This window comes from Ctenopharyngodon idella, chromosome 4 (genome assembly GCF_019924925.1).
Source record: "Ctenopharyngodon idella isolate HZGC_01 chromosome 4, HZGC01, whole genome shotgun sequence".
In the NCBI taxonomy this organism is placed as follows: Eukaryota; Metazoa; Chordata; class Actinopteri; order Cypriniformes; family Xenocyprididae; genus Ctenopharyngodon; species Ctenopharyngodon idella.
The window spans coordinates 21889186-21904793 of NC_067223.1; the positions used below are offsets into that span (position 1 = coordinate 21889186).

At 39.4% G+C, this 15608-nt stretch overlaps 1 protein-coding gene across 6 annotated transcripts in view; it reads right to left on the bottom strand.

Annotated features, from left to right (window-relative positions):
- Positions 1-15608, bottom strand: part of LOC127511060 (NACHT, LRR and PYD domains-containing protein 12-like) — a 79686-nt gene that overhangs the window by 46456 nt on the left and 17622 nt on the right. For 2 of the 6 annotated variants that reach the window (XM_051891427.1, XM_051891426.1), the window contains exons 3-6: positions 12293-14084; positions 11894-12067; positions 11617-11793; positions 11338-11511 (exon numbers count right to left, since the gene is read on the bottom strand). In XM_051891427.1, the coding sequence (XP_051747387.1) occupies positions 11338-11511; positions 11617-11793; positions 11894-12067; positions 12293-14084 (2317 nt within the window). Of the gene's footprint in view, positions 1-3183; positions 3232-8715; positions 8881-11337; positions 11794-11893; positions 12068-12292; positions 14085-15608 lie in introns of all 6 variants that reach the window. The other 4 variants (XR_007929826.1, XM_051891425.1, XR_007929827.1 and 1 more) reach the window with 3 other exon arrangements.

Genomic DNA, 15608 nt, shown 5'->3' on the forward strand with positions numbered 1-15608 from the left:
CCTAACAGATAGACCATACTGTAGGCACAAAATCATGGAGGCCCAAAAAGGGGCCTACAACATGACAACAGTTCTACACAGTGTAGCAAATATACATAACACAGCAGCCTTGCCAAAGGCCAACATATGAAGCTACATGTTTAACCTGCTTAAGTTTCAACACCCAGAAGTGGGGGTGGGAAAGCTTCAAGGGCGGCCTGTTAAGGCCACACACCTTGAACAGCTAGCTTGCTGAAAGCAAGAACTTACAAACATGTAACTCGTTCAGGATTAAACCTAGTTAAACCAGCAGATAAGACTGTAGAGTGCCCACATAACAGTCCACCTAACACGGAGGTTGGCAACCCGCGGCTCTAGAGCCGCATGCGGCTCTTTAGCGCCCCCCCTAGTGGCTCCCTAGCGCCCCCCCTAGTGGCTCCCTGGAGCTTTTTCAAAAATGTATGAAAATGGAAAAGGGGGGGGGGGGGGGTTCTGTAGGAGGACAAACATGACACAAACATTCTTAACGTTTTCCAATGCTGTACAAATGTGTATAATAAATATTACATTTCAACATTTCTATCAACGAAGAGTTGCGTCATAGCCTGCGACACACGTTTCAGTGCGGCGCGGTGCAGGCAGGTGGCTGTTGTAAACAAACCGGCGGGTGTGTCATGGGCCATGGAGAGAAAAAACAGAAAGATAGCTGATGAGAACAGAGGATTCAAGGAAGAATGGACCGAATCATTTGCTTTCATTGCCAATGCGGAAGGATTGCCTGCATGTTTGCTTTGTAATGAGAAGTTGTCAAATAACAAAAAGAGTAATTTGGAAAGACGTTTCCAGGGAAGGCATGCTAAATTTGCAGCCGACCACCCAGTTGGGAGTGAGAGAAAAAGTGCGATTGCAGTACTTCTGGAGAAATTGGAGGATTGCAAACATAGATTTAAGAAGTGGATTGCACCTCCAAACTCCACTACTGCTGCTAGTTTTGTTGCAGCCCAGGAGATAATAAAGCGTGGAAAACCGTTCACAGATGGTGATTACATGAAGGATTCATTCATCAAAATATCAGAGCACCTATTTTCAGACTTCAAAAACAAAACGGAGATAATACAGAAAATTAAAGACATGCCTCTCTCCGCAAAGACAGTGAAGGAAAAGGTCATTAAAATGGCAGGCAACATCACCAATCGGCAAATCAAGGACATTAATTCAGCTCCAGCATACTCAATTGCCTGTGATGAGTCATGTGATGTGATTGATATCGAACAGACAGCGCTGTTATGCAGGTATGTGAACTCTGATGGGCCGCAAGAAGAAATGATCGAATTAATACCACTGAAAGGCCAAACACGAGGGGAGGACACCTGTGAGGCTCTGCTGAAGTGTTTAAATGACAAAGGAATAAACACCAACCACCTGATTTCAGTGGCTACAGATGGGGCACCCAATATGAGATGGTAGCAAAAGGGGTTTGTGACTTTACTACAGAAAGCACTGGATCGAAATCTGCTTGCATTTCACTGCATCTTGCACCAAGAAGCACTGTGTGCACAAACATTCCCACCGGAGTATATGGAGGTGATGAACCTTGTCATCCAGATGGTGAACAAGATAATTGCAAAAGCATTAAACCACTGTCAGTTCCGTGAATTGCTAGATGAAGTTGACAGTGAATATTCTGATCTCCCGCTACACAACAAAGTCCACTGGCTGTCCAGGGGTGAGGTTTTGCGTCACTTTGTTGCTTGTTTAGAACATGTGAAAACATTCCTGAAAAGCAAACACCTGAACTACCCACAACTGGAAGACACCGAGTGGCTGGAAAAACTGCACTTTATGGTGGATATGACAAGTCACCTAAACATGCTCAATAAAAGTCTCCAGGGGCGGGGAAACACTGCACTGCAAATGCTGGAAGCTGTTTTGTCATTCGAGCGCAAGCTGACTGTATTAGCCAGAGATGTACAGTGAGGCACGCTCTCTCACTTACCCTCCCTGAGAGAGTTTAAAGACGGCCATCACGATCACACACTCAACGGTGATTATTTACAAGGTGTGATCGTTGATATGCAAGCTGCATTTGGGAGCAGATTTAGCGAGTTCCGAAAGGAAAAAATGACACTATCTTTCCCTGTCACACCCCTGGAGATTGACCCGTCCTTGTTGAACACATTCCCAGGAGTAAATCAAGCTGACCTTGAAATGGAAATGGCCGATATAGCTGACAAAGATTTGTGGGTGTCCAAGTTCAAAAGTCTGACAGCCGAGCTTGAAGACGTCACTCATCAGAAAGCCTATGCTGCCGCAAATGGAGCGAAATTGAAAGCCTCCCAACACCTGAGAAACTTGTGTTTGAAACATGGAATGCTCTTCCTGACAGTCATAGGAACATGAAGGAATATGCATTTGGAGTATTATCCATCTTTGGATCAACATACCTGTGCGAGCAGGTATTCTCAAACATGAACTACATCAAATCCAAATACCGCACCCGCCTCACAGATGAGAGCTTGCAGTCCTGCGTGAAGATTAAAGTTACATCTTACATGCCCGATGTTGAGAAGCTGTCCAGTGATGTCCGAAAACAGAAGTCACATTAAACGGGTGAGAACACAATCCTGTCATAGGCGCATATTTAGTAACAAAGTGGCTGTTTTTATAAAGTGATTTCTGATTTTTGTCAGAATATATTTGGAATGACACTTGGGGATATTATGGTGTTTTATTGCTCAGGTCCGAGGATTGCTGCGTTGTATTGTGCGTGTCTGTTGCTGAGATAAGAGGGGGAAAAGAGAAGAGGATGCTGCTACGTTTTACCCTTGCACTGACTTACTTGGCATTTGCAGAAAACTAAAGAGAAGAGGATAATGCACAGAAATCAAACTTAACCTGTCTTATTTTAATTGTATGCTTTACATTTTCAAAAGGCTACTCTACTGTGTTTTATTTTTTTAAGCAAGCTGCCTTTTAATTGCAGGCTGTTTTATTACTTGTTTGCAATTGTAGCCTATTCATTTGTGTCTGTTGCCGCCATAAGGGGGAAAAGAGAAAAGGATTGTTCTGCATTTTATTTATTTGCACTGACTTAGGCTACTTAATTTGGCATTTGCAGAAAACTAAAGAGAAGAAGATAATGCACAGAAATGCACTGAAATCAAAATTAAACTGGCTTATTTTCATTTTATATAGCCTACTTACCTTTTCAAAAGGCTGCTGTTTTAACTGGAGGCTGCGTTTTATTGCACTCTGTTGCCCAGATAAGGGGGGAAAGAGAAGAGGATTGTATTGTTATTGAGGTTTGAAGAGGACTGCATTTTATTTCCATGCGGAGGTCTGAAATTACAGGAGGCCTATTATGCACATTCCATTTTGTTTTTTTTTCGAATCCTCAAAATAAAAATGACACCAAAAATCTGATTTCTTTATTGTATTTCTATAGTTTCATCAACGCAACAAAATATAATACATTAATATTGTAATGGAAGTTAAACTTAAAGCACCAAATATCGTACAGCAGAGTAGTCACGTGGTGCGTCATTCTCTCCAGGATGCGCTGCAGGGAAAATAAACATTTAATCATGAATGCTCATTATGTATTTGTAGCCTACTTAGTCATTTTGATAGTAGGCTAATATAGCTAATATACACTTACAGCCTGTGTTGCCTTCATATAAGGCTTATATAAGGCTTTTAATTTTTTGCGGCTCCAGACAGATTTGTTTTTTGGTCCAATATGGCTCTTTGAACATTTTGGGTTGCCGACCCCTGACCTAACACAATCCGACAAGCAGTGTACTCAGTAAAAGCACCTTTTACTCTTTAAACAAGAGGAGTACAACATACTCCATCATGATCTGTAGGAGGCCCAAAAGCGGGCCTACGACTTCGGACAGACACGTAGCATCAGCTCGTGGCAATGTTTCAAGCTCAAGGGAGCAAACTAGATAAACTCAACCTGAGCCAACGGCCACTCAGCAATGTACTCAGTAAAACACCTTTTACTCTTTAAGCAAGAGGAGTACAAAAAATATGCCAACATGATCTCCAAGGAAGCCCAGAGAGCCTACAGCTCAAAGACACATTGTGCCAGCTAGTGGCAACTAAAAGTTCTAGGAGCCATAATAGAACCAGACTTACTTAGTGAGGTAACTATTTAGCTCAACTAAAGCTAAAAAATCCAACACAAACCAACAGGCCATGTACTCAGTAAAACACTTTTTACTCAAAGCAAGAGGAGTACATACTCCGCCAGTATGCTCTGAGAGAGGCCCAAACCAAACCTGCTATAACAGATACGGGCATAGCCAGTGGCAGTGATAGCAAAACCAACACAGTACTGTGCCAACATCTTAACTGAAGGAGGCCCAAATAGGGCCTGTGACTCCAAAAGACACGTGGCGCCAGCTAGTGGTTCTACAGGAGACCAAGCTCAAAGGGAACCAGCTCTAAAACCTAACAAACAATTGTCTGTTAACTAGCTTAACTCAACCTGAGCTTAAGTCTACACATTCCAACAGGCAATGTGCCTAAACACACTAGCCCTAACAGAAAGGGGGCGCAACAACATATGCTACCATGGTCTGAAGGAGGCCTGAAGTGGCCTACTACTTCGGACAGACACAGGCATAACCTGTGACACTGCTAAATTAAGTGAGCAAACTCATGAACATCTACCAAAAACCACAAGCTAATGTGCTAGAAGGAGGCTCAGATTACCTGAGCCTTCAACTCCGCAGACACAATAAGCTGTTGTGGCAGTGATCTAAAGGGAGCTAAAAAGAACCAAACTGAAAGTGAGGTTCCTTACCACTCAACCTGAGCTATGCAATCCATCAGGTCATGTACTCAGTAAAACACCAATAACCCTAAAGCAAGAGGAGTACAAGTAGTCACCATGCTCTAACAGAGGCTAAAAACAAGCCTACTACTCATAAGAACAGGTGCTAACCTGTGGCAGCAAGGAGTCAAGCTCACACATGTGTAGGGCAAAGCTAGAACTCAAAGCAAACACAACGCTTTGCTATTCATACATACCATCCTGAAAAGAATGGATGCTCTCACCAGACAGAAATAACACATCTGTACTGAACCCTAGAGAAACTAAGCTAACACCGTAACCTCGAGCTTGAATGCCAATTCAAGGGGCTCAGGAGAAAGACAAATTCAGTATGAATGAAGTTCTAGAAAAGTGGGGCCTAAGCAACATAGCATATACTTATCTAAACAAAGATAAGGGCCTACCACCTGAGACAATGGCACCAGGGAGGCTAGAGACAGCCTGCTACCTTATCTAACCAGCACCTACACCAAAATGGTAATGGGCATATGGCCTGACAACTCAAATAAGAGGAGGACTAGGAACTATACAACCTGACAAGGGATAGTAGCAATAAAGGGTGAATGCTTTAGTAAATCACCTAAGCCCTAGTTCTAGCCTAGGCTGGCTAAGCTGTCGGCCTGTAGGGCTGCATGAAGCATAGATCTGCCTGGGGCTTAAATTCAACCTCTGAACTCAACCAGAGAAGAGGAAACTTAACCCTCTGGGGTCTGAGGATTGTTTGGGCCCTGGAGAAGTTTTGACATGCCCTGACATTTGTGCTTTTTTCAGTTATTCATAAACATATTAATGAAAAAGTGCCATTACACTGTATTCAGCACAAACTAGGCTACCATAATATGTGAGCAACATGTATGTACGTGTTTGATTTTTTGAAGGAATAACGTTTATGCGTGGTTATTGAAAAAACAAAAAACATAAGTCACTGAAATAAGGCCCAAAAAATAATAATATATATGTGTTCACAAGACTTCTGGGTATTGGAAGTTGTAGACTAGAGTTTTTGCTTCAAAATGATGTAAAAATTATCCTGCCTACTCGTTCATATAAAACAATATATTAATTTAGATTTTTAAGACACTTTTTGTCAAGAAACACAGCATGCGCGGAGACGTGAATCTTCATGAATAATGCTGTGATTCACACCTGAGAAGACAAAAGATCCGCATAATGACCTGAATTACCCACATAATAATGAGCTCTTTCAGTCAGGTAGGATGTGTGAAAAACCCTCTGTGATCATGCTGATAACAGGATTAATATCCACTCTTGACAAAAAAAACATGATTTTTTGTGATCTCATGCATGCACGTATTATTGCACATCATGTTAAGAAAATTTTGTATAGGCCAAAAGATTGGACGCATTACTAATGTTTTTAACCTGTTAACCTGCGCGAGTGCGCCGACGCACTGAAGTTTCTTTGTTTAAATTAGCTCAAATTTACTGTTAGATGTAATATAATTATCTTGACAAACTATACATCATTAAAAAGATCTAAGACTCGAGCTTCAATTTTTAATCTTTATTTTACTCTCAACATCGTATAATGACCGTTATTTGTTAATATGCGTCGGGAGTTATGAATATGAAAAACAGAGTCGTTACCTTTTCATTGAAATATGAGCGTCAGCCTCAGCCATTGAGAAAAAAACTCCTGTGAAATCGTCATGGAAAAACTTGACAAAATGACATCCCTCAGGGCTTTTAGCTTAAAAGCATGCACATTTGGAGAAATATTAATGGATTCTCATACGTTTGTCAATTTTCTATACAGAGGAGTAATATTTATTCAATTTTTACCCAAAACGCGCTGTTGTCATCATATGAGCACTGTATACACAGATCTACTTTGTTTTCAAGTCAAATCTGCAGCCGGAGGGCACTCTGTGCACCTTTAGTCAACAAATGACACATGATGAAAGAGAGGCATATTATGGGACCTTCCAGGAACTAACAGAGGCTTCCAGAGTTCGCTGAAAACATCGATATAACATCCAGATCGACACTTTTGGAAGTAATAAATACACGAGTGTGACGAAATGTGGTTTATCTGTGTTCTTTACGCCATGTTGGGTATTCATAATAATAGAATTTCTGTCTGATTTTTGATCCGAAGCCACATCGCATCACATAAGGTTATTTAAAACATTTGACTTGTAAGTTTGGAGCAAAAATATGGTTTTAATCTTATAAATTTTCGTGTTTTGTTGGTGTGCTAAGCTAACATGCTAACGAGCCCAGAGATGCACCTGTTCTGAGCTAATGCAAATAAATAATTTTGAATTGTACAGCTCACAGATTTTTTCTCTTTTTTCAAAAAGGGCATTAGATACAGTTTTAAAGAAGGTGAAGTGAGAAGTTTGGTGAAAGAAATGGGGGATTAAATCATCTTGAATAGCACATCGTCAGTAATTATAAAGACAAAAGAAAATAATAATTACAGCCATAAGCAGGCCAGAGAGGTGTGAATGTGTTCAGGGGAGACTGAAACTGAATGGGGCAGTTAGCACCACAAAACAATACAGACAATACACTTGAATAGATGACTATAAACATCAGTTATTATTTTAGACTCTTTTCTAAATAAAATCACATGACATGATCTTGAAAAACATCTAATAATATTGAAACTTATCATCTTCAGATTTGAAATATAACATGGCCAGGCATGTGGCTTCAGCTGCAGTGCATTTCTAGATTGCCACAAGGCCAACTTCACTTTTATTTCCATAAAGATATTTCATAAAAATACATTTCTAATAACTTTTCAAAATTTGAAGCTATTTTTAACTATTTTCTTCATTGTGACAATAATTATGACTTTACAATAAACTGCAAAGTGTCTGCTTTCAAATGAGACCTTACTTATGCTTCTAGTGCAAAGGGTTCATGAACTGTATCTGTTTTAGTTTGGGTATGTCATTTCTTGGGATTTTCCAAAAGTGGGGGTGCTGGTTAACAGGTTAAAAAAAGTCTCAAGTCTCTAACCAAATAATGATTTTCTATTTTAATATACTTTAAATATAATAAGTAAAGTTAATTTTCTGAGAACGATCAGATTGGACTTCCTTCAGAGGGAGACGAGAGATCACGCATCATGTTAGAGTGTACACAAATAAAAGAAGATATTCCACAGATTAAAATGGTGTATAACTCTTAATTGTATGTGCAAAATTGACAAAGTATTTTTAGTCTCTTTCACACTGGTAAGAAAAAAACCGAGGTGGTATCGCCGGCGATACCTCCGACTCCAGAGTGGAGCAAAGCTCAACAAGCAAACAATGTCAGGTGGCCCAGTAGGCCGACACAAACATAGATCTATCTGAAGTAAAGAGTGCTAACTCAAAGGTGACTGAGAGGTGGCCATTTTGTGGCAGGGAGGCTTTGAAGATTCAGCAGGCTCACCTGCTTCCCCTTCAACAGCCATCTCCTGCTCTCTAGGGCTAAAAGCCAGAAGAGCACTCACTGCTGGACCCGATGCCGTCAATGAAAGAACGTCATCATCATCCAACAGCTCATCCTCGTCAGCCCCAGGGGACTGAGAGAGATTTACACCTCTCTCAAACTCCTCAACAAGCTCCACCTGCAAGCCCCATGATTTCAGCCACCGGTCTGCCTCAGTACGAGCAGGGCCAGAACCACCAGGCACAGATGCTGACACCTCTTCCCTCAAGAAGAATGTCAAACGAAAATGGAGCGTCCTGATAGGGAGACGCTCACAGTTAACACAGATAACACAGACAGCGCCCTCAAGCACTGTCCGCGCGTGCTCCTCTCCCAGACAGAAAACGCACAGATTGTGTGTGTGTATCACAGAGTGTCAAAAACCTGGGACACGGGTCATCACAGTTTCTGAAACGTTTGTCAGACATGATATAAAGTTTCCTTACCGGATTCAATGAAATCGCGATCAGACAAAAACTTCTGGGTCGCGCTATGATGACGTCATAGGCTGTCGCCGGCCAATAGGATTGGAGAGATTTGATACTTGGCTTTCAGACACCGGTTCACGAGTGATGTTCCTCATAATGCGGTAAAACGCAGTGTCTCGTTCCCTTTCGAAAGGGAACAGCACATGTACAAAAGAGTAAAATATGAGAAAATGTAAGAGAGCACAAAGTACAGAGTAATAAAACCAAGGAAAACAACATTTAAGAACACAAACACAAGTTTAAGATTTGTGCATTAAATTTTTAATATGTTTAAAGTTTTGATGCTTTTATTTTTACAAACCCGATTCCAAAAAAGTTGGGACACTGTACAAATTGTGAATAAAAAAGGAATGCAATAATTTACAAATCTCATAAACTTATATTTTATTCACAATAGAATATAGATAACAAATGTTGAAAGTGAGACATTTTGAAATGTCATGCCAAATACTGGCTCATTTTGGATTTCATGAGAGCTACACATTCCAAAAAAGTTGGGACAGGTAGCAATAAGAGGCTGGAAAAGTTAAATGTACATATAAGGAACAGCTGGAGGACCAATTTGCAACTTATTAGGTCAATTGGCAACATGATTGGGTATAAAAAGAGCCTCTCAGAGTGGCAGTGTCTCTCAGAAGTCAAGATGGGCAGAGGATCACCAATTCAATATCAGAAAGGAGTTTCTCAGAGAAAGATTGCAAAGAGTTTAAAGTTATCATCATCTACAGTGCATAATATCATCCAAAGATTCAGAGAATCTGGAACAATCTCTGTGCGTAAGGGTCAAGGCCGGAAAACCATACTGGATGCCCGTGATCTTCGGGCCCTTAGACGGCACTGCATCACATACAGGAATGCTACTGTAATGGATATCACAACATGGGCTCAGGAATACTTCCGGTGAACACAATCCACCGTGCCATTCGCTGTTGCCAGCTAAAACTCTATAGGTCAAAAAAGAAGCCATATCTAAACATGATCCAGAAGCACAGGCGTTTTCTCTGGGCCAAGGCTCATTTAAAATGGACTGTGGCAAAGTGGAAAACTGTTCTGTGGTCAGACGAATCAAAATTTGAAGTTCTTTTTGGAAAACTGGGATGCCATGTCATCTGGACTAAAGAAGACAAGGACAACCCAAGTTGTTATCAGCGCTCAGTTCAGAAGCCTGCATCTCCAGACGTCATCTCTTTCAGGGAAGACCTTGCATTTTCCAACATGACAATGCCAGACCACATACTGCATCAATTACAACATCATGGCTGCGTAGAAGAAGGATCCAGGTACTGAAATGGCCAGCCTGCAGTCCAGATCTTTCACCCATAGAAAACATTTGGCGCATCATAAAGAGCAAGATGTGACAAAGAAGATCTAAGACAGTTGAGCAACTAGAAGCCTGTATTAGACAAGAATGGGACAACATTCCTACTCCTAAACTTGAGCAACTTGTCTCCTCAGTCCCCAGACGTTTGCAGACTGTTAAAAAAAGAAGAGGGGATGCCACACAGTGGTAAACATGGCCTTGTTCCAACTTTTTTGAGATGTGTTGATGCCATGAAATTTAAAATCAACTTATTTTTCCCTTAAAATGATACATTTTCTCAGTTTAAACATTTGATATGTCATCAATGTTGTATTCTGAATAAAATATTGAAATTTGAAACTTCCACATTATTGCATTCTGTTTTTATTCACAATTTGTACAGTGTCCCAACTTTTTTGGAATTGGGTTTGTAAAAAAAACACTGTATAGTTTCACTGTATAAATTAAACATAATTAATCTGTGTTAAAAGTACAAAAGTGATTTTTCTCTTTTTCTTTTGTTGTTCGATTAATATTAACCACACAGAATGTAGCAGGGGCTTCTGTCATTTTAAGACCGAATGCGTGGCACGGATCCAAAATACTGTTACACATCTGATTTTCTTTCTCAATTGTTTCATTCACCAAAGCTATAATCAATTGTTTACGAGGATAGTTGATCTTTTATGTGCATTTTTTTCATGTATGTATCCGTTTAGGCACAAAGAGATGCAGAAGAGGAAGGCATTCAGTGTTCACGTTCATCTGTGTGCTCTCTCTTTCTCTGTGCGATATAACGTGCAGCCCTAGTAATTTAAAGTGGTAATACTAACCAGCAAGTCCACTAATGGCATGGGTATGCAGAGCATTAACAGCTTATATGGACCGCACACCCCTGATTTTAGGGCAAGAAGAGGAATAGTTAGGAGTGGGGAGATGGGGTGGTGGAGGAATGCTGTAAACTCATAGGACAGAGTTGATCACTGAATAAAAACAGTGGCGAGTGGTTTCTGACTAATTTAAACGCTTCTGGCCGTTGCTTTCAGTAAATCAACAAACATGTCTGTGATTGCTACATTGTTCAATGCTGCAAAAACATGGTGGAAATAGAACACTCTTCAGAGCACAAACACACATACACACTGTAACATTTGCTAAATATGTTTTGCCAAATTAGATTGCCTCTCTGATTCCCTGGGGCCCTAAGCAGCCACTTACTTTGCTTATTGGTTAAGTCCACCTCTGAATATAGCATAGTTAATTATTTTAAAACCATTTACCTCATTATCTCCAGCTGACAGTTCAGACTCTTCAGTCCATCAGAAAGAAGCTTCACTCCTGAATCTTGGAGGTCATTGTTACTCAGGTCCAGCTCTCTCAGGAAGGAGTTTGAGGACTGAAGAACTGAAGACAAACTCTCACAACACTGAGCAGTGAGTTTACATGTGGGAAATCTGAAGAACAAAAACAATGTAATTGCATACAGGATAAATCTTAGCAGTGTGATTTTTAATAAACTTATTGCAAAAAAAAAAAAAAAAAAGTTTTTGAACTCAAACCTCAGTATCTTCAGCTGACAGTTTGGACTTTTATGGTCCTTCAGTCCGTCAGAAAGAAGCTTCACTCCTGAATCCTGGAGGTCATTGTTACTCAGGTCCAGCTCTCTCAGGAAGGAGGATTGTAGAGCTGAAGACAAACTCTCACAACACTGAGCAGTGAGATTACATGTGGGTAATCTGAAGAAGAAAAACACAATGTAATTGCATACAGAATAAATTTTAGCAATGTGATTTAATAATTAACTTATTGCAAAAAATAAAGTATTTGAGCTCAAACTTCAGTATCTCCAGCTGACAGTTTGGACTCCTTAGTGTTTTAGAAAAAATCTTCACTCCAGAATCCTGGAGGTCATTGTTACTCAGGTCCAGCTCTCTTAGGACAGAGTTTGATGATTGTAGAGTTGAAGACAAAAGTTCACAGGACTGAGCAGTGAGATTACAACACTGTAGCCTGTGTAGAGAGCAAAACAAACAACAACAGCAATGCTTATTGGGTAGCGTTTATAATCTGGAGCTGTAGTGATGTAAGCAAAGCTAAAACAATTTTATCTTCATAAAACATCAAACAAGTATTTATATCACACACATTACATTTGTTCATTTTTGCTGAACAATCTGGGCCAACAAGTCACCCATGTAAATTTAAGGCAATTACAAAAGACTAGGAGACTCTTACAGTGCTCTTCTGGTGTTTTTGATGACTGGCAGCAGTCTCATCAGTGATTCATCAGATCTTCTGTATTTCTGCATTTCAAACTTTTCTTGAGTCTCTTCTGACATGAGGAGCAGAAACACCAGACCCGACCACTGAGCAGAGGAGAGATTCTGTGCTGAAAAATTTCCTGAGCTCAAATTCTTCTGGATTTCCTCTATAAAGTCATCATTCAGTTCACTCAGACAGTGGAAGAGATTAATGGTCCTCTCTACCGATTTCTCCTTCTCTATTTTCTTTTTGATATAGTCAGCAGTGATTTTCATGTTCTCTGTTTTCAGTTTCAGTTTTGGCAGTAGTTCCTTTAGGTCATTCTGATTGGACTCCAATGAGAGACCCAGGAGGAACCGGAGGAAAAGGTCCAGGTGTCCGTTCTCGCTTTGCAAAGCCTTCTTGACTGCAGCCTTATGAAGCATAAACAGTGGCTTTTTGGATAAATTCCATGTCAGTTTTTCCCAGGTTTCAAGAAATGGGTTTTTGTACGTTCCTGTCAAAAACACATAAAGAGCAGCAAGGAATTCCTGTATGCTGAGATGTATGAAGCTGTAAACTTTTCTTGCTGAAACCTTTTCCTCCTGAAACATCTGGGTGCAAAGCCCTGAGTACACTGACCCTTCGTTGACATCCAATCCACATTCCTCAAGATCTTTTTTGTAGAAAATCAGGTTTCCTTTCTCCAACTGTTTAAAGGCCAGTTTCCCAAGCTTCAGAATAATCTCATCAAAAGACCTTGCATTGGCTTCAGGTTCAGGGCCATCACAGTATTTTTTTTCCATCTGTTGCTGCTGAGAAATTAAGAAACTTGTGTACATCCCTGTGAGTGTTGTGGGTGTTTTGTCATTGCTCTCTCGAGCCAGTAGAGGCTGAAGAACAGTAAGAGAGATCCAGCAGAATACAGGGATATGACACATGATGTACAGGCTCCTGAATTTCCTGATGTGACGGATAATGTTTTCAGAAACCTTAGGACTGTTTTTGATGAAGTATTGCTCTTTCTGTTCATTGTTAAATCCACGCACCTCTGTCACTTGATCAGTGTAGTCTCGGGGTATCAGACTGGCTGCTGCTGGTCTGGATGTGATCCAGATGAGAGCAGAGGGAACCAGATGTGTCTTCATAAGGTTTATTATTATCTTACTCACTGTTGTTTTTTCATTTACATTTGTAAATATGTCATCTTCTTTGAAGTTCAAAGGAAAGCGACATTCATCCAGCCCATCAAAGATGAACATAACTTTACCATCACCTTCAGGAAGAGAGGGCAGTTCTTCAGGACTACTAAAAAAGTATTTGTTAAGCATTCCCATGAGACTGTACTCTTCTTTAATCAAATTCAATCTACGGAATGGAAGTGGAAATATGAAGACTATATCCTGATTTTCTTTTCCTTCAGCCCAGTCAAAGATGAATTTATTGACAGAGACAGTTTTTCCTACTCCTGCGATCCCCATTGTCAGCACTTTTCTGTTTTGTTGACCTGTGGACTGGACTTTAAACATGTCATTACACTTGATTGGCTTCTCCTTGGCAGTCAGTCTGTTCTGATTTGATTCGATCTCATGGTCGTTTACTCTTCCTCCAGTCTCATTCTCCACCACATATAAATCAGTGTAGATATCGTTCAGGCATTTCCGATGACCCGTCTCTGAATTACCAATCAGTATCCGGTTGTAGTCTTGTTTTAATTTTTTCTTCAGTTTGAGGCTGGTCTCTGTGTAATCATGAAGAATAACTTGACTGTCGTCTGCAGTTGAGCCTTTATAAAAGAGGGAAAAAGTCACCAAAGACTAAGTGATTGTGTTTTTCATAAATTCATGCTTCTACTATATATAAATTAATCACACTCTTACTGCAATAGTGTTTACATGCACATCTTACATTGATTATACTTTAGTTGAAAACATAAAAGGTGATTGAAATGCCATGACAAATGCTTCTGCAATAATATAAGCCAGCTGAAAAACTTCCAGTGAATTGTCAGTTGCTGGTTTGTTAAGCATCGATAGTGTTATACTTAGTTTATAATCAGAATATAGGGCATAGCATTAATTTAGTTATTCAAACGTAAGACGACATAAAAATAAATAAATAAAAGACGTATCTCAGTGTTCCTGCTGGCTAAATTGAAATCGACTATAAGTTTTTACACTTTAGAGTGAAAAAAGGTGTCAAAAATTAAATATTTATTGTGCACTTTAGATAGATACATTGAATAAAATGAGTTTTCACAAGTGTATCAAAATCATTGCGTTTGCGCTGCACTGACTGACAGCTTCTGTGGTTACAAAGGGAAAGAGTGGTGCTCGCTTTGTGTAATTCATTCACAATAAAAGCTATTGTTTTTCATGAGATTTTGTGAGTACTTCATACTTCACATTGACAAAGTGTATTTTTAAACCTAGTCATTTTACAATGTTTAATATTTATTCAAAATTGAAACTAAGTAAAAAACGAAGAAATGGCTATTATATGAGAAATGCTACACTGCTGCCATCTGCTGGTTATAGTGGTAATTAATGTCTTTTTAGTTTTTAAATAAAAGTGTTTTCTATCCAACATTTTGAATCATTTGGTTTTACAAATTGAGACAATCACAGAAGGATGAACAAATAATGTTTGTGGTCATCACATTAAAAATAGCATTTGAAGTGCTGGAAAAAAATGTGCGTGTCTAATTACAGACACAGCATTTCTTAAACATTTCCAATACCTCTGTCTTTATTGCAATCAATAAAACTGGTTTATTGGCAAATTAGGTAAATGTGATAACTGTATTAAAATATGAATACAACATTAAAAAGTCAACCACTGATGGTTTTGTGTCGATCTACAGCGAGTTCATCATGATCAGCTAACAGTTTACCAGAAATGCCCAAGCTGGTTTAACGACAACCAGGAAGTAACCACGCATATGGTAATTGGTTTCAATTTAAATTTATTCCTGTATAACTTTCTTTTTCTAGGCAAGGCAGGGCAAGTTTATTTATATAGCACATATCATACACAATGGTAATTCAAAGTGCTTTACATAGAAAAGGTCAAATATAAATAAGAAATATATATAAATAAAGATAAAATCACAACATATGCATAAAAAATACATTTTACTAATTAATTCCAGAGCATTTATTGGATTGTCACTATTGGACTGTTCTGACCAAAATTTAGGGTTGGGAATCAAAATTTGATTCCAATTCTGGAATTGAATACTTAAGGTCAGGAATTGGATACTTGTTATAAAATTAAATTTTCGGTTCCTCTTATCGATTCCTTTCTGTGC